Raw genomic sequence first — 19,648 nt, 5'->3', positions numbered from 1 at the left:
AACGGGTTCAGTTAACACCATCAATCCCTTTTCTCTTCCAGATCCAGTGGAATTCCTGTGGGCATTCTGGATAGCTGGAACAAGCTTAGACATAAACCCGGATGACTGAAGAGGAAAAGAAGGCACAGAGTTAGTGAATGCAGAGTAGGTCCAGAGACACCCCCTCCTCAGTCAGTGCTCACAAAAGTTAACCACTCTCCTGGAGCTGCAGTTATTCTTACTTCTTAAACAGAAATCGTATCTCAGAATTGTTAACATTGCTTCTGTTAGTCTTTTAATAAATTAATCAGTTAATAAATTATGTACATAATAAAATTAGCTGCCACATCTTGTTTATTTTTCATTATTCATAACTTGTACAACATTAAGAAGTCAGTTTAATAAATATTTGCTGATAGTCTATTATGGATCAGACCCCAGTTGGGTACTGCTGAAGACTCAAAGACAAGGGAGATATAGTCTCTGCCCTCACAGAAGTGACACTATAATAACATAAAAAATGAACTTGTGATGATCGTACAAAGTCCACAAAAATAAACAGCAAAAAGAGGCACATGATGCTAAAGAAACACAAAAGAGGGAGAAATCATACGTGGTTAGAGGATTAGGAATGACTTCAAAAGGAAACTCTTGAGACAATCCTTTAAGGGTTAATAGGGTTTCAATGGGTGAAACGAGGTTAGAGAGGGCCTATCTGACAGCTGCTGTTCTTTCCAAGCCAGCATCCTTTCCTCCATTTGAGACTCTTCTTCCAATAAGAGTACCTCAATTTTCCTTTGGAGAACCACATTCTTCCATTTAGTCCAAACAGCTTAAGTGGAGCTGACTTTAGCACGTGACTCAGTCCTAACCAATCAGAGGAATCCATTCCTCTGGTCGAGGAGATTGATTCAGGTACGGGCACATGACAAATGTGGTTGTGAAACTGATGGCATCCAAGCCCGGAGGTATTCATGGTCATTTTGGCCACACAGTGAGAACCTGACTGAGACTGAAACCAACAAAAGTGAAACAACTAAGACATGGAGAGAGAGAAATTCTTCACAAAGCCATTTGAGTTACTGGACCAGCCTATCCTGAACTTTAAGTTAAATGAGTGAAAAAAAATTCCTTCTTTTGGTCAAATCAAGTTGAATTGGGTTAAGAGGAGGGTAATTCAGGGAGCACTGCAAACAGAGATATAAAGAAGGAAATGAATTAGGAAAGCTCATATCTTTGTATTTCCAATAAGCTCTTGTATATCCATTATCTCTTTCCAGTATAAGCCTATCAGGTAAGTAAAAGAAGGTATGATATTCCCGTGTTGGAAATCAAGACTCATGGAAGGTAAATGATTTGTCCAGAATTACTCCACTTTCTGCACCATAGTAAAAAGGAACATTAGGAATAAGGGTCTACTCACAGTGAGATCCAAATATGTTTCCTAGGCAACTGGCTTACAAGTCTAAATTAAAACTTTTAGAGTATATTCCAATATCAATCTAAATTATTAAGCATGTTCAATAAAGTGACCATTGTTTTTCCTTTTCTCCATGAGGAGGCCAATCTTGACTTTGAGGGACTAATACAGAATGACGATTCAATGAAGAAAGAGAAGCCTGTAGTCTTTCCCCATAATCCCATTTTCAATATAGGTTTTATCCTGGATTCTTAATTTTATACCAAATTGCCCTTGGGCAACCACTTCTCCATTGTAGGCTTAGTTTCCCTGTTGGTAAGAAAAAGAATCTAAAATTTAGAATATATCCATCACTACTATTTGACCTAACCTATAAGAAAAAAAAAAAAGAAAGAAAGAAAAGCCATGCAAATAATACTGCTAATTTACTTGCTCTGTGACATTGTAAATTCTCTTCTGCTTTTCGAGCCTCAGTTTGCTCTTTTGAAAAGATGCATTTAAATTTATGGTTTGGGGATGATATCAGAAGTTAAAAAAATAGTGACTTTATGATAAACAACACAGAGTTTGCTAGAGTGCCTCAATATCTGTGGGTTTTCAAAATAAACTAAGGTACTTGTTCCTCTACTTTAGTTCAAGTAATATTTACTGAATTAGATAATGTCAAACCTTAATTTAAAAAACAGACTCACTTCTAAAGATCACTGACTAAAGAATCCAACAGACAAGTAGGATTTTGCTTGTTTGCCATGAGTCTATAGTGACAAAGACAGACAAAAGTTACCTCTTATTACTAGTTCCCAGTCCTAGCATCCTCTTTAAGACCTTAGAATGGATCTAAATACTAGTATCATTGAATGAAACAAACTATAGTCATGTAGTCCGGGGATTCTGGAAGGTAGGACATCGTCCCTTACAACAAACTCCACCAGTTCTTTAGTTGATTGGATAAGAAAGCCAGAAAGGGGACTTCCCTAGTGGTGCAGTGGTTAAGAATCCACCTGCCAATGCAGGGGACATGGGTTCGAGCCCTGGTCCGGGATGATCCCACATGCCGCGGAGCAACTAAGCCCATGCGCCACAACTACTGAGCCTGCACTCTAGAGCCTGCGAGTCACAACTACTGAGCCTGCATGCCACAACTACTGAAGCCTGCGTGCCTAAAGCCTGTGCTCCACAACAAGATAAGCCACCACAATGAGAAGCCCGCGCACTGCAAGGTAGGGTGGCCCCTCCTCGCTGCAACTAGAGAAAGCCCACGCACAGCAACAAAAGACCCAACGCAGCCAAAAATAAATAAATAAATAAATAAAATTTATAAAAAACAAGAAAAGAAAATACATCACCAGTATCTTAAAAAAAAAAAAAGAAAGTCAGAAAGAAGTGTTCTTTCTTAAGTTTCCAAGAGAGAAAAGCAAAATCGGAAGAATAAACTAATAACATGGAATAATCAAGGTCAGAAGCGATCTTAGGTTTATAGATTCCAGCCACTCATCTATTGTTTAATTTGCCTAGACTGATCCTCTCCAAGAAGCCACACCCCTCTACATGGACATATCCAGTGATATGGACCTCACTGCAATCTAACCATGTCCATTCCATCACTGCATATAGTGGGGAAAAATGTATGTTCCCTTGCCCTATCTGTTACTGATGATTAGACTTTGGAAAAATCATTTAATCTCCCTGAGCCTTAGTTTACACATCTGAAAATGGGAAAATAATAATAATGATAATGATGGTAAATACCAACCTCATCAGATCCAAGTACATTGCTCAAAAATATTTTTAAAGCATACTATTTATAGACATAAATATTATCACTTACAAGCAAGAATGATTTTAGCTTCCTTAGTCCTATTCCCTTCAGTTTCAGACTTTGAATGCCATTTCTTTAATACGCATGATAGACTCCAGAAAGCACTTTTGTAAAAACTTGTGATATGCACTATTTTAAAATAATAAAATTCTCTAGATGCCAAAGGCTATATTAAATTCTACTCAGAAACCATGACTTCAAAAAACATGGGTTGAGCATCAAAGTACCTCTTCCAAAATATTTATCAATTATAAAGGGAAAAATACTAACTTTACAAAGGAGCAATATAGCATACCCCATCTTAGACAAGTGATCAAGGTTAACATCATTGGTAATAAGACATACAGGCATCGTGAGCCTGCAATATGAGGTAGTGAAAGGACACAACATCATTTCTGCAGTATCTGTGCCCCCAAAAAAGCAGACTTCAATCTAATCATGAGAAAGCATCAGGCAAACCCACAGTGAGAACGTTCTACAAAATAACCAACCAGTATTCTTCAAAAGCACCAAGGTCATGAAAATAAAGGAAAGACTGTGAAACAGAATAAAGAGACAGGATAATTAAATGTAATATGGAATCCTGGATTGGATCCTGGAGCAGACAGAGGACATTAGGAAAAACAAAACAAAAAACTGATGAAATTTAAATAAGGTCTGTAGTTTAGTTAATAGTATTGTACCAATGTTTAATTTCCAGGTTTTGATGTCTATATTATTGTTATGGAAGTTGCTAGAAGCATTTGAATGAAATCCTAATATTTAGGAAAGAATTTATGTTCCTCATTTTCAAAAGGGATAGAGAAAAAATCAGACTCAATAATTTTCATAACTTGTTCCTTAGAACACTAGATTTCTTCATAGGTTGGGTGACCATATAATTTATCATCCAAACCAGGATTCTTTTGAAAAGAAAGAAAGTGCCATTATTAATAGTGTTAAAACAACAGATACCTGAGGATCTGGGGAGAAGATATAGACGAAAAGGTAAAAGGTAAGCTTCAGTCCCTATAATCACATCAATCAGAGCTGCTCTATTTTTATAGGTTTTATGTATTGGGGTTCTAAGTAAGATCTTATTTTTAAAAGTCTTTTCCTTTAAAAAAATTTTTTTAAAAACCCACTGTATTGGGCTTCCCTGGTGGCCCAGTGGTTGAGAGTCTGCCTGCCGATGCAGGGGACACGGGTTCGAGCCCTGGTCTGGGAGGATCCCACATGCCGCGGAGCAACTGGGCCCGCGAGCCACAACTACTGAGCCTGTGCGTCTGGAGCCTGTGCTCCCCAACAAGAGAGGCCGCGATAGTGAGAGGCCCGCGCACCGCAATGGAGAGTGGCCCCTGCTTGCCGCAACTAGAGAAAGCCCTCGCACAGAAACGAAGACCCAACACAGCCATAAATAAATAAATAAATAAATAAATAAATAAATAAATAAATAAAAATTAAAAAAACAAAAACAAAAAACCCACTGTACTAAGCTTGCCTAAGAACCTCTAGCTCTGACAGTCTGTTCAATCCACAAAGATCTATAGTGCGCACACTCTTACTCATTTTTCAAAACCAAGCTCAAATCCTATCTCTTCCACAATGCCCCACCAAATACTCAAGGCAAAAATTATTTTTTATTCTGTTGCATTTCATGTAGGCATCTCAAATATTTCATCCAGTTTTCTAAGAATTAAAGTCAGAAGTATGGCTGTCCATCTATACAACTAACCCAAGATTTCTCTACCTTGGAACTATTGCTGTTTTGGACCAAATAATTCTCTGCTGCAGGGGAGTATGTCCTCTGTATTTTAGGAAGTTAAGCAGCATCCCTAGCTTTACCCACCAGATACCAGTGGCACCACAACCCCGGGTATGGCAACCAATAGTGTTGCCCAGATATTGCCAATGTGCCCCAGGGGTCAAATCGTCTCCTGTTGAGAACCACTGAACTAAAGGAAGTATATAGCATGATGTAACGTAAGTATTAAGATCAAACAGATCGGCTCTTACATTGCAAATATGGCCCTCAGGAGCTGTGTGACCTTGGGCAGGTTACCTAACCTCTCTGAATTTTATAGTTTCCTTTCTATAAAATAAGGTTATTAATACCATCAAACTCATAGGTTGGTTGCATAGATTAAACTAACTTTAATAAACAAAGGGTTTGTAATAAGCTCTATGTGTGTGTGCCCACATGCTAATGTCTTTCAGGAAGGGTTGGGGAAGGTGAATAAGATGAGGCTGGAATTTGGAGTCATATTGCAAAAGCATTAAAGGAAGCCTATTGCCAATAATGAATATTGTCAATAAATCATTAACTACATCATCACTGTCATCACTGAACTATGATTTCCAGAAGTCCAAAGTGCAATTCATCAATTCACCTCAACATTTCCATGGTCAACACTCTCTGGATTGTCAGGATGCCTTTTCACAGATCAATATATATCAGTTTGGGTTACTGGATGCCTCCCCAGTCCTCATCATAAGCTTTATTTCATGGGAATTCTCTGTGGCCTCAGAATCAAAGTGCTGGAAAGAAAAAGTTGACACTATTTCATACTCAGTGAACTTGGCATTTCATTCGAGTCAGATGCACTTCATTTCTAGTCATTTCTGTGAGCCCTTTAAAAAGAGGAGGGGCCGTGAAGACAGAGGGACAAGCTGTGCATTGAAGGAGGCAGACAAAAGGCCAAGTCCCCAAGCTGGCTCTTGAGCATTTCAAGCACCTGAACTCAATCTGTGTGACAGGAACGCGGTGTCATTTGATATGAATGCCACCAGCCACATACTTTTCTCTAAAAGCTTTTATACACCCACCCCTGGCTTTCTCTTTTATTCCAGTCTCAAAAACAGAGGGTCAAGTTTTAACAACTCCAGTTACATAGGGCCTGTGTGCTGGTTAAGGTAAAGTATAGCTCTGTGTGTGTATATGTGCGTGTGTGTGTGTGTGTGTGAGTGTGTAATGTTCTTCTTGACTTTACAGCGATTATTTACCAGCTGAGTGACTGGGCCCCTGGTTTGCTTCAGATGCTGTCTGCCAGCAGTTCACTGCCCAGAGTCTCAGTTTTCCTTATTACAACCATCACTTGCTTCCTGTTTACACTGGGTAAAGAGACCAGGTTTCATGCCTGCAGGCCCACATTCTTTAGCTGAGCAGGTTTTCCAAGCCTTCAGGCTACAGGTTCCAGCCACACTATGCAGCAACTGAAGCATGTTGCAGTAAAAAGTCCATCCAATACCCAGCAATGGAAACTCCTTGGGAAACCACACAGCTGAACAGAAGATAAACAGATGTTTATATCATCCTCGCACGTGTTACTTGGAATTATCTTTATAGAGACACCGTGACTGTGGGTAAATTCAGGCATATAGATGGAAAAAGGAAGATGTGGCAAAAGCTTTTTTTCCTACAAAAGGGTTGTTTCTACAAATCCTAATTTCCATCCTCATCCTATTCCATTTTCCCAGCCCTCCCCATGCACACGTGCACACGCGTGCACACACACACACTTTAAACTCTAGCTTAAGTGCACGACTCTTTGTCCAAGAACATTTTATACACCTCTGTAATTTGCAGCTTCTAATCATGTTTCTTTTATTTAAAATGTCTTTCCCCTCCTGCTTTGATGCTTAAATCACTCTTACCTTGAGTTTCACATCAGATGTTATCACATTTGTTAACTTTTGGACTTATCTGTTCTCTCTGCTGGGTTCTGATAAAAACTTTGAATCTCTCTATCAACAGTATTTGCACATTTAATTATAATTTGTTCATTACCTTTTTTGCCTTCTTCCTCTACACTATAAATGTCTGGGGGCAAAATCTGTTTTATTCTTCTTGCTGTCCCAACAATTATCTGCAGCACTGCTCAGCATGTAGTATTCAATGCCAGGTAGGTATTCAGTAAATATTTGTTAGGGAATTCCCTGGTAGTCCAGTGGTTAGGACTCAGCACTTTCACTGCCAGGGCCCGGGTTCACTCCTTGGTCAGGGAACTAAGATTCCAAAAGCCGCGTGGCCAAACAAAATTAAAATAAAAAATATATAAATAATTAAATAAATATTTGTTGAATTAATGTGGCAGGAAACCAAGGGGTTAAGAATATAAAGTTACATTTGATTGCTAAAACATTGGTTCACTTTCATAATTCCCTTGAAAATAAGGAGAAAGATGCCAGACAAAAGTAAAAAGAGTTGGTCTGTAAATCGCTTTGATTAAGCTGTAGAGCATCCATAATCCATTCACTATTATTCTACAGCTCTGGGCTCAATCACTAGTTCCTCTCAGCAAGACTCCACATAGTCCAAGAATCCAGCAAGACAACGTGAAACCAAGGGCAGTCATCAATTAGATCCCTTGAACTATAACTTGCTTAATAAATACTATTCTGTAACCTGCCTTCATTGACTAAGCTCTCTTTAATTGTTCCTGCAAATTGCATGCCCTCCAAGCTTCATGTAGGTTAGAGACTATATCACAAGATTCCTTTAACTGCCCCCTATAGATAACACCTCTAATTTATAGGTGGCCATAGAAATGGTGGCTTAAGTTGTTTTTCAGGAACATGGAGCTAGTCTTGTCCAGTTCAAATTGGTCGACCGTTCAACTGTGTAAGTGTCCAGAGGATGACCTTTTGATGCCAGAAGGCCAAAAACTCCACCCTCAGATTATACCAACGCCATCATTTTCTGAATAAGCACCCTAAGAAGAAGAATGTAATTCCTATACGCCTGCACAGAACACAGATTACCTCAGTTTTTTTTTGCCTCCAATCACGTTTCCTCATGCCTCAGACCACCCTGTTTCTTTATCCCATAAATATCCCAAGGCCCTTGTCTTTGGGGAGGCTGACTTGAGATCTGTTCATCCATCTCCTTGCTTGGCTGCCTCGTGAATAAACCCTTTCTCGGCTGAAAACCTCGGCATCTAAGCGTTTGGCTTGCTGCCCATTGGGCAAACAAAACTGATTCTGTTACAAATGGTTAAAAGAGGGAAGATAATGCTAAAAGTTGCAAATATAAAATGGATGAAACAATTGAGAATAATTAACCTTGGTTGTAAAGTGTCATATCATATTACATCATAGCAATGATTATGAACACACACACACACACACACACACACACACACACACAGAGTTCTTTCTGGTTTTTAACTATTTCCCTGAGCATTTGCAAATTGTTTGGGTGTGGAAATACAGTTATTATTATAATACCTCAGTCAATTCACTTAGTCACTCTAAGTACCTTCACTTTAAAGTGGAGATAGCATCCTGCCCTCAAAGGGTTTTTGTTACTTGAATTACATGAATACATACAAACTGTAATCAATAAATATAAAGTGTAATTTCATAACTGATGAGATTATTTTTATGTCTTGTAATATAAAATCAATACCAAAAATATTATTTCCTATTTTCACAACTGTTTTATATGAGTAATGCAAAGTATGTGCAAGCACAAGTTGAAAAAAGTTGGTAAGGCTTGGATATAAGCAAGAATGTCTGGAAAGAAGCCATTTGACCATCACACTTACCGGAAGTAGAAGTGATATAGAGTTAGTGAGATGGGTAAAAGAAGTAATGTATTTTGACCTAGGATTTCATAAATTTGATGGCGATTTTTTTATATCAGTGCTGAAGGACTTAGAGATAGTATAAATTTGAATTTGAATGCAATTTTTTCCATTAATTCTTCTTCCTCAGGTACTTTTCTGACCAATCAACCCCATCACTCAGCTTCGACCCAGTGTTGTATGGTCTGAAACCTATATATACAGCTCAACTTTCTCTCCTGAGCTTCAGAAAGACCTAAATTTCTAACTGCCTGGTCACCAACTCAACCCCACATTCCATGGACCTTTCAAACTCAGCATGTCTTCAACTGAACCTTTAAACCTACTCTTTTTTCAGTTTTCCCCATTCAAATTAATGGACTCATCACCTACCCAAACCAGACCATGCCATCTTTGATTTCTTCCTCTCCTTCACCAACCATATCATGCCAGTTACCGTCTTCCATTGATACCCCGAGTATCTCAATATCTCTTCATCTTCTCTCCATTCCTAGCACTCCTAACTTAGTTTAGGTCCTTATACCTATCATCTGAGCCAATACAATTATGGTGGGAAATATACAAGATTAAACTCCAGCTAAACTATCTGTGTCTAAGATACTCCATGTACCTTCAACTATCTCCAATTCTCTTCATCTGATCCAAACTCTGTTTCAGTTCTTTAGCACTTATTTAAAAATCTTTGCATTTTTATCTGCCTCCTCTATTAAGCAATGCCTTCCACAAAGGCAAGAATCTTGTCTCATTTATGTTTGTATTCTTAACAACAATCAGAATAGCTGCACACTTTAAGTACCAGAAAACATTTGTTAAATAGAGAGAGTCCAGGTTCTATAGAAGAAAAGATTCTGAGTAAAAACAAAAAAAAAATGAATTTTATAAAAGCACTTTTAAAAATAAGTTATTCAATTAGATTGTAAATAATTTGAAATTTTTGACTGTGGATATCTCAGCTGTACATGATTCCCTCTCCTCTGCCATCATAGGTTTGCTAAATTGAATTAAATTGCTTCAAGTATTTTATTTAGTTATGCATTTCCCCCATGTTCTTCCACTTTTTCCTATTTCATTCATAGGGGAAATGAAAAAACTAGTTTATATCACCTTTTAAAAATCTTATTATGTCAAAATATTCATACAAAAGGGATTCTATATCCCCAGAATTACTGTTCTTCTTATTTATACTTTTACATTAATAAAACTGAATATTAATCAAAGCCAATTTTGGAAAATGTCCTAAACACAAATAACTTTGTGACACAAAAACCAACAACAAAAGAGGAATCAAGACACAAAGAACTGGATCAGAGCAGTCATCATCTCATATCCCAGACTGAGATCACTTGTTTTCTTAGGGAGCTGGGACTCGGGGTGGCCTTTAACTGAGAAATGGCTTGGCAAATGAAAGTTCCAGATTGTTTTCAGGAACGAAATAAAGACTTTAGAAGAATAATTTAATGAGGAAAGCCTTAAAGAAAATACACTTAACAGATTCAAAAAATAGTTTGATTGACTGGAAACCAACCAACTAACTAACCAACCACTCATGGTGCTCATACCTATGCATGCATGTGCACACATACACACACACACACCTGTTGTTCCTTCTTCCATCCAAGGAGAGCTATATGAACATCGTTTCCTCTTTAGCCTTGGCTGATAGGAAGTCTTGGGCAAAACTTAATGCTCCAGTCTGCTAATTGTGTTCATGGGCATTTGGGGAACGGTTATTCCATTCCCCCTTTTTTTCCATCCCCCTTTTGATATTTTATTTTTTAGCTTCCTTTTAAATTATTTAATTTTATTTCTCTATGGCAGAAAAACAATAAAGCACTATCAAGTATTAGAGTACTGTAGTGGCATTTCTCTGTAGTTCATAGAATTTCTTTTTTAATCCTTTACCCTGAATTTCTTCCAGCAAAGGACACTGAGAGAATAAGTGCTTAAACACACCAGATATGAGAAATAAGAGAAGACTTTGCCCAGGAAGTGATAGACGTAATAACCCAGGCAGTTGGTATTTATTTTTGACTTAAAATAAAAAAGAATCACTACTACTTCAAAATATATGTTAAATTAATTATTAGAACCAGTTTTCCTTTAAAGGCAGGAAACGGCTTTGGAAACATACATTATTAAGTTTTTTCAGTTGGATTAACAAGTGTTAAAAAAAAAAAGAAACAGATAAATGACTCTGCACTTTTAATAAGAAAGAGAAAAAGAACAGGAGTTTGGGGAAGAACAAGAGCAAGATAGAGAGGAAAGGAGAGGAGATTATGAAGCGATGCATCTGAGCATTATTATTAATAAAGTCTTTTAAAAATAAGGAGAACAGATATTCCATTTGAATTTTGGGGCATTATTGTGATGTAAACTCCCACTCTATCTCCCAGAAGTCCTCAGTGAGTCTACTCTCACATAAATGCCTTTGTGTCAGTGTTATGTTGTTCTTTCTGGTTTTCATTTTGGTTTTTTGTTATTGTTGATTTTGGGTGGTTAAGAGTCAGGCTAGGGGCTGATGTTGATGCATGGGTTGAGGTATTGTGAAATAGGAGTATAACAGGGAGACTAGCAAAACGATCCATACAAAGAACTAATTTAGTGCCTGCAAGAGCTTGGTGTCAGAGGCAAACCTGGAGACCAGAAGCCCCTGAGGACATCTGCATAAATCTTGAGAGGACAATTGAGCTTTGCTGAGAGCAGAAGGGGATTCAAGCCAACTTCACCTACATGTTAGGGGGGATGGAGGTCCCATCTAGCCTCTAACCACACACATTTTGCCTCAGATCCTTTTTTATAAAATAGGGAACTTACCAATTAAAAATATTTGTTTATACATATACATATTCACTTGTATGAATAAATGTGTTTAAAATAAGGCAAGAAATGTAATGTATGCCATCCAACCACAGAAGGACTTTAGATGTAGATTGTCATGTTTTGAATTTATAGCAAATAAAGTTATGCTATTCTGAAGTGAATGACAGCATATAAAGATAAACTTAGCGAGAACAGAGAAGGCAAGAATTTCTAGGCCGTAAGCACACTCCTATGTGTACATCTGGTTTTGTCGGAAGTATACAGGTTGCTCTTTCACTGCGTTTACAGCTCCAGCTGTTTTACTTCCTGACTACTCAGAGTGTCCAAGGACTGCTAAGTCTCCTAGGGAAGATGAAACCATAGTAGAAGGGGACCTCCCTGCCACTGATGAATTTTAAATTTACTTGGGGAGATGAAATTTAAAGGCATTAAAAATAACTCTTAATTGCTTTATGATTTACGGAACATTTATATATGCTTTATCACATTTAACCTTACAGTGGTCCAGTGAGGTTGAGAGGAAGGGCAGTTGTTCATTGTGTCCATTTTAGAGATGAGACTACCAAGGCCCAGAGAAAAAGAGTGACTTAAACATAACCACCGAGCCATATCTGACTTCATATTTCACGCTATTCCACATTCCTTCTCTGAATAAAATAATTCAAATTTAATTATACACCAAAAATTTTATGTACCCTGTAAGCAATAAACACAGACAAACAATACTACTGCAATTTTAAAACAATATTACACTACAGTTTTTGCTCAGAGATTAGCAAAGAGGAAACAGCAGTGGTATGGTTACTATAAATATTGATTTTTTTTTTTTCAAATATAAAACAGCTTTACTGTTTACTGAAAAAGTCCTATAAACCTATTATAGTTTTTATCTATATAAACCCCAGGTTGTATCTTATTTTTTTTTTCTTAACAGTGCATGTTTTAAAAGCACATAGCTTCACCAACAAAGCTAATTTGAGAGTGATGCCCAAGCTGTCTCCTACCTTGCAGATTTCGAGAAACTTCTCACTGGTGTATTTCATAAGGTGTTCAGTGAAGGTAGTATAAGGCACCTCAGTGGACCACAGGTTCCAACAGGATAATAGTGACTGCTGCTCTGGACTTCCCCAGCAGATCCTAAGGCCTTCTCCTTGTCTCCTGCAAGAAAGGAGTTTTTCTTTAGATTAGCCATTTTCATTAGATTAAAACAAATAGAAAAGTGTGGGAAGGGAATGTAATGCCCCAGTCAACCTTTGTATTGATGCTGAGATAATTGGCTGACCAACTAGTTAAATTGCTCCAGGGAATTTAGGAGGTGAGAAGAAAAGAGTGGATTTGGTTTCAAACATGATGAGTTCAAGATGTTGTTGAGAATTCTGTGGGTAAATGCCTGGTTGGAAATGTGACTCTGGTGCTCTGGACAGAGGCCATGGCTGGAAATATGGATACGGAACTCATGCCAATATTCTGATGGTCAAAGTTAAAAGAGAAAGGAAGAAGGAAGAGTCAAGGTGCTGGGACAGGAGCTGAAACATGGAAGACATCGTCAACATGGGAGACAGTTTCGAGGAGAAGGAAGATGACTACAACTTACAGTATCCACTAAGCAGTAAACCCAAGCAAGAAATGACTGAGAAAAGAACGGCGACTTCCCAAGAACTGGGAAGAACTGGGACCTTCCCAAGAGGGTATGCCTGATCTTTAAGAGGGTTGATGACCAATTCAAAATGCCCTGTGACCTCAGCTTCTATGTCTCATGGTTCTCTATTCTCTGCACACATTCCATCTACCAAAATTGCAGCAACAAACACGTCAGAGCTCATAGGAAGAGTATGCCTGGTCACAGTCCTGACGCACATGTTGTAGGAGGCAGTAACCATCTGTTATAGCGCAAGCCTGGTCATCTGGTAAACCCAAGTACAGAGCAAGAGAAAGTCAGCTTGGGAGTGGTGATGGGAGGAAAGTTGTGGCAGGGGAATGTGGCCACATTGGATAACAAATTTGTAATTTCTGTGGCCTCTGCTTTTGCATGTACCCATCAGAATTTATGGTTTATGGTTTTAGACATCTCTGAGTGCAAAAGAGGTCCCTGGAGATTAAGCCTAGCTCAGGTGCTTTGCGTTCGACAAGCTTTAAAACTAAGTTGCCTGTAATTCTAAGCAGCCCCATGGAACATCACAGAGCTCTCATTTCTTCTAGAAATTAAATCCTGGGATCTAGAAGGAAAAACCAGACCTCAAGGGAAAACCAGAGCTCAATTGTGATGCCTTCACAAAGCTGTCATTTCCTTTATTAAGGACAGGATTCCTCTGGGAATGTCATTGTGGTTTCTGAATGTTTATCCGTGTAGAAATGTCTATAAACACAATCTCACACGTATGCATATAACACCTCAACGGGCTGATTGCTCAGCTTCTTCTTTCAAAAGCGAAGTAAGAAAAGAGCTTGGCTCATTCTGCTGCTCAGTTCTCAGATTCTTGGTGATTATATTTGAAGGCTGATACCCACCTTTTTTGTACTTAATCCTTTGCCAAGGAAGGGGGAAAAAAGAAAGAAAAGGAAGAGAGAGGAAAATAAAAACATCATAAATACCTCTAAAGTTCCCTTTCTAACCCTTCATTTTCTCAGCTGCTATACTGACATTTATCTTCCCCCCCTGTACTTTCCTTCATTCTTTTTTTTTTTTTTTTCCGCTGGCCTGGTAATAAGCCCTAAGCTCAATGAATATTCTATGCATGCTAGTTAATGGAGCATTCTGGCTTGAGTCCCTTAAAACAACTTGCACAATACAATTATTTACTGCTTCATATGTCAATTTATGTGCTGGGTGCAATTTTGCTTTTATTCAAAGGCAATGATAATCTTCCAAGATAGCTTTCCTAGTAAATACAGTTTATATCTTTCACTTTAGGGAAACCCCAAATGAAGTTTAAGCATGAAATTCAAGAGGGACCCTATTTCTAAATAACCAATCAATTTGAGTGTGGCAATGCCCTTTCTCAGAGATGTAGTATACTTCTAAACATACAAGCTCAGCCAACCTTCTCTCCTGAGCTCCAAAGGTGATAGCTGGGAAGAGAAATCTACAACCACGCAGTCTCTCCAAAGGTAAAACTAAGGTGGTATTTCTCCGCAAAACTTTTAGTACTAGAGTGCTATAAAAATCTATCATATTCTGTCAAATGTCTCCTTAGGGCAACTGCAGAGAATATAGTTGCCTTTATGACTGGGAATGCTTTATTAAACAGTTACTCGTGCTTACCATGAGAGTGGTCATCCGAGGTGACAAGAGTAGAGTAAAAAATGCAGTGAACAGGAGGTCAGGGAGTGCTGTGTTAGTCTTGGTTTTGACACTTAATGCTGTATGACTATGCGACTATAGGCAAGCTCATTTCTCTTTCTGAATCTCAGTTTCTCCATATGTCCTTTAGGGTGTCTCAATGTGGTGATATTCTATGACCTCGGTAACTCTGTGTAAATGGTGTAGACAGCTATGGTCATGATGCTACTAGCATTCACCCTGTCAAGGACATACAGGACCCATAAGAAGCCTCTGGATTATGGCTTCTGTAATTTAGGGGTATCAAAATAGCCTCCTTAAGTAGAACAGATCTTCTGCTGCAAAGCCTACACCCAGTATTATCCCATCACTCCTGGGAAACTTTAGCACCTACCACGCTATTTTACAAACATGGAAAAGCACAAATCAGCCACCATGTGGTGGAAGAGTAGTTTAAGGTTTATAAACTGTAGAATGTCAGAGCTAGAAGGGCTTCTGGAAGCTATAGCCCAGTGCCTTCTTTCTGGAGATGAGAAAATTGAGACTCAGGAAGGACTAAAACTTTCCCAAAGCATCACTGCAGACAGGGCTGAGCTGGTGAGAGCCCTGGTCTCTCAAGACTTCAGTTAGGGGTCTTTTCACCATCCTGGGCTATAGTCACAAAATACATTCAAAGTTAAGCTCCTGCCATTACACAACGTAGCCGGCTTTATTTCCAATAGACACAGAGTTAAAAGAATTGCCCTAAGGAGCCCACCATAATCTGTGGGCAAAAAACCTGCCCAGGGATCCTAGCTAAAGGTCAGAAAGAAAATCTCTGTCTCAAAAGGAACTGTAAATTTTTAAATACTCTCAACAATAGCAATTATGAGATTATAGGAAAATAAGTTAGCACTAGAAGGGTAGGGGGAAATTCCAAAAATGTTATGTTGTCAGGGTGAGAAGATTGGGTCTTTCTCGCTGAGCTGCTTTGGTCAAATTAATCAATGTGGGATTACAGTCCCAGGTAAAGAATGCCAAAATCAAATTATTTAGCAAAGAAAGACTTGGTAGCTCTCTTCCCAATATCATACTCTGAGTGTAAACCCTGGCTTTTGCTAGCTCTGTGTCTTTGGGCATTTCACATCACCTTTCTCATCTTCAGGTAACAACAATTTCATGAGGGATAAGAGGATAATGAATGAAAAAATGTTTTGTATGCTGGAAGGCTCTGTCTGACTAAGCAAATAGTAAGTCCCTATTATGTACCATAATGCTTACTGGGTACTGTTAGAGCCTTTATATTTTTTTTCATTTTATTCAACACTTATAAGCAATTTTTAAATGTTTTTGATAGAAATAGATGAAGTTAACAGGACATAAGATAAAAAATATGACCAGGTTTAATCAGATCATCAAGTCAAGAACCACTAGTGGAAGAGAATAAAAAGAGAGAGGATAAACACCATGATCTCTGGACATAGACAAAACCAGAGGAGCAAATCTTTAGCACAGAGGAGGTGCTGGAATCTTCTATGTTCTGCTTTACCTATTAATCCCTCTTCTTTCATCTGATTCTGAGTCCCAGGGTATTTCTTATGTGTTCAACTTCTGTTTCCCATCAATGTATTGATGTATATAATTTCCTACTTAAACTTAAATCCATCAGAGAGACTCTCATTCACCTTAAAACACCCTTTCAATTCTCTGTTCTTCAGACTGAATAAGCCTAGTTCTGTAAAACTTTTATAATAGGTTAAAAATGATCTTTTAAATCACCTTAGAGCTGGTTCTCTGAAACATTCCTAAGTTGTCTATCTTCAATTCCACCATTTAATTAGCACATTCTCTGTGCAGTGTGTTATCTCGAGTAGAGAAATGGATAAGGCCCAATCCCTGAACTCCAGATGCCCATGCTCTAATGATCTCTGGGCCTATTTTACTATTATCTGCTTCCCAGGCCTAAACAGGTACACATAGAAACCTGACAGTCCCATTACGGAAGTAGAGGAGTTCACCTATTGCAACTTATTTTGTTCCCACTTTCTATCCTCAAAGACACCAACTGGATCTGGCCTCCATTCCCACAGTAGTGGAAGCAAGAAGGTTAATGTACCCTTCACTTCTGATAAATTTCAAAACCTCACAGAAAGGTATAGAAGTAAAAGAAAGGATCCATTAGGATTCATAAGAACTTGGTAGAGGAAGAGGGTTTATAATAATAGCTGGAGATTTTTAGGATCCTAGACTGTCTGAGTTGGAAGGCCCCTTAGAGGTGTGTTTCTAATTCTTTCATTTTATAGATATATAAACTGAGGACCAGAATTTTCAAAGACCAGAGCTCTTCCTTTAGTCATGTTAATTACACGCTTTACTCAGTGACTCATACGCAAAATTCTACTCAAATACAGTTGCTGGCAGGGTGGAAGGCCCAAGCAATTACTACTTTAAACCATCACAGCAGCCCAGTAGAAGATTTGCTTCCTACAGCAGAAAAGCAAAGACATGTTGAAGCGATGAGGCTTATACAGAAGAAGCTATCAAACAAGTGCCGAAGGACCAATCATGGAAAATAAATATGGTTGAACAACACAAAGAGGAGCTCAAGTTCAATGGAGGGAAAACTTTCTTCAATTACAAGCTTTGTGAGACAAAAATTATTTCTGTCAGACTCCTCTCCTTGAAGTCATTTTTAGCTGAACTAGAAAAATATGCCAGCCGGTCACCAGTCTGGGTTCATTTGCTCATTCCACACATTTTTCTTTCTTCGGAGAGAAGCCATGCATCCTTTTGCACAGTGTGAGATAGCCAACATCTTTTCCCACGACGCCCCCCTCTCCTTCCATCCTGGTCTTCACAGATGTTGTGCTGAGGTATAAACTACCTGTTCAAAGAAGCAAATGAGAAGTCCAGCTCCCCGGAAGGAGCAATGGCGGCTTCCATTACTACGTCCATCCGCTGCCCTTCCTTTCTACTCATTCTCGAATCTCAAAGCTCCACCATAGAATTAAAAACATAGCTCCAGGCAGCACCCCGAGATTTATGAGGAAGCACAGACATTAACAGCTTGCTCTAAACGCAGGGCGTGTGCTTGTAAGTATGGGTGAGCAAACAGAGGGAGGCCGCACTGGAGGAAGGAGGGGGGCGGGCAGCCAGGGGGAGAGAGCAGTTCAGAACAGCACAGTGTATTTTCTAAATGGCTCCTTTTCCCTACCTCCCATCCTGTATTGTTGAAAGGTGGGCCTTCTAGGCCCACGAAACGTTAGTCCCTTGCTTATTTAACCTGGACAAAAGGGGGGACTGGGTTGGCACCCCGGAGGGTATTCAGTGCTCCTCTGTTCAATGAATGACCTCAGAGGAAACATTTTCCATGACAAGAACCCAAAAGACGCTGGCACAGAGTCAGACACTAAGATTTGCAGAATGTGTTTACATTCTCTCCGTGTCCCCAGGCTGTTCCAAACCCAAGGCAGGTGCTGCCTTTATCTGCTCTCTTTGCTCACCTGGCTCCCTCCCAGAAGTTTCCAGGGCCTTGGACGCAGTGAGATTAACCATTTACTGGCATGGGTAACCAAGAAACTCTGTGAGTTATATTCCTTGAGGAAGAGGTGAGTGATAAAGTTAAAAACAGATCAGCAGTGTCTATAAAGAGAGAATTCAGGGGCAGTGTGGTGCCAGAGGTGGAACTTTGTGTGGCAGTTAGGAAGCCTGCATTCAACGGATTGATCTGCCACCAATTTGCTGAGTTACTTGAACCATTTTCTTCTCTCTGGGCTCCAAGGGTCCTCTGTGAAACCAGGTAGTTGAACTAGATCATCTCTAAGATCCTTTTCTGTCCCAATAAATTAATATCTGTGCAGAAAGACCAAAATAATGTGTATTAATAATGTATATGATTAGACAAAAAGCCAAAGGATAACTTAGTGGCTAAGAGAAATTCTCAGGTGGCTGCTGAGACCTGACCTTTCTCCTCCTAGAAGAAGAAGAAATCATCTTAAACGGTAGAATGAAAGACCTAGGGTGAAAACAAAAGCAGAACTCAGAGAAAGTGAGGGTGAATAATTACAAAAAGGTTAACAGAAAAAATATATGGAAGCTCCAGGGCTGAAAGTCCTTAAAAGAGAAGTTGATCTGCTTGGGAAACTTTAGATGTGCTTGTCCTTGAGGTGGTCACATTCAGGGTTGAGGTGAAGAAGACTGAGGTCCAAACCAAAGGTATGACCTTTGATGAGCTAAGATTTCATGGCTCACAGTGCTGTTGTTGTTGTGTGTGTGTGTGTGTGTGTGTGTGTGTGTGTGTGTGTGTGTATGCTCACAGCAAATACTTAGAATAAAGTAAACATGGACACTTATAGTGCCAGGTACATAGTAATCACTTAATAAGTCCTTCTTTAATGATGATGGATGAATAAATAAATTCACAGACCAAGTTAGGATGCTTACGAGTTTGAATGCCATATGAGTCCATTCTTAGAATGTTACATGTTATGGCAGTATATTTCCTGAACTGGCAGTCACTAAAACCTGGGTCTAATCCTAGCACCAATGCTAACTTTCTGTGTGGCTTAGAGCTGGGCACACTATCTCTGGATCTTCATTTCCCTTTGCTATGTTTTCGCAGTGTTTGTGTCTTCCCAAAACTTATATGTTGAAATCCTAATGCCCAAGATGATGGAATTAGGGAGTGAAGTCTTTGGGAGGTGATTAGGTCATGAGGGCAGAGTTCTCATGAATAGGATTAGTGCCCTTATAAAAGAGATCCCAGAGAGGTCCCTCACCCCTTCCGC

General features: G+C 39.0%; 1 protein-coding gene across 1 annotated transcript in view; it reads right to left on the bottom strand.

The window, feature by feature from the left end:
• TPRG1 (tumor protein p63 regulated 1) overlaps positions 1-19,648 on the bottom strand; it is a gene marked incomplete at its 5' end in the record, with an annotated part of 118,796 nt that overhangs the window by 8,358 nt on the left and 90,790 nt on the right. The window contains 2 exon segments of the mRNA XM_082461607.1: positions 1-105; positions 12,607-12,760. Of these exon segments, the coding sequence (XP_082317733.1) occupies positions 1-105; positions 12,607-12,760 (259 nt within the window).

Source organism: Balaenoptera physalus, assembly GCF_965194825.1.
Source record: "Balaenoptera physalus genome assembly, chromosome: 4".
NCBI lineage: Eukaryota > Metazoa > Chordata > Mammalia > Artiodactyla > Balaenopteridae > Balaenoptera > Balaenoptera physalus.
Note: the sequence above shows the minus strand (reverse complement) of the source record. Positions and strands in the feature narration are given on the sequence as shown.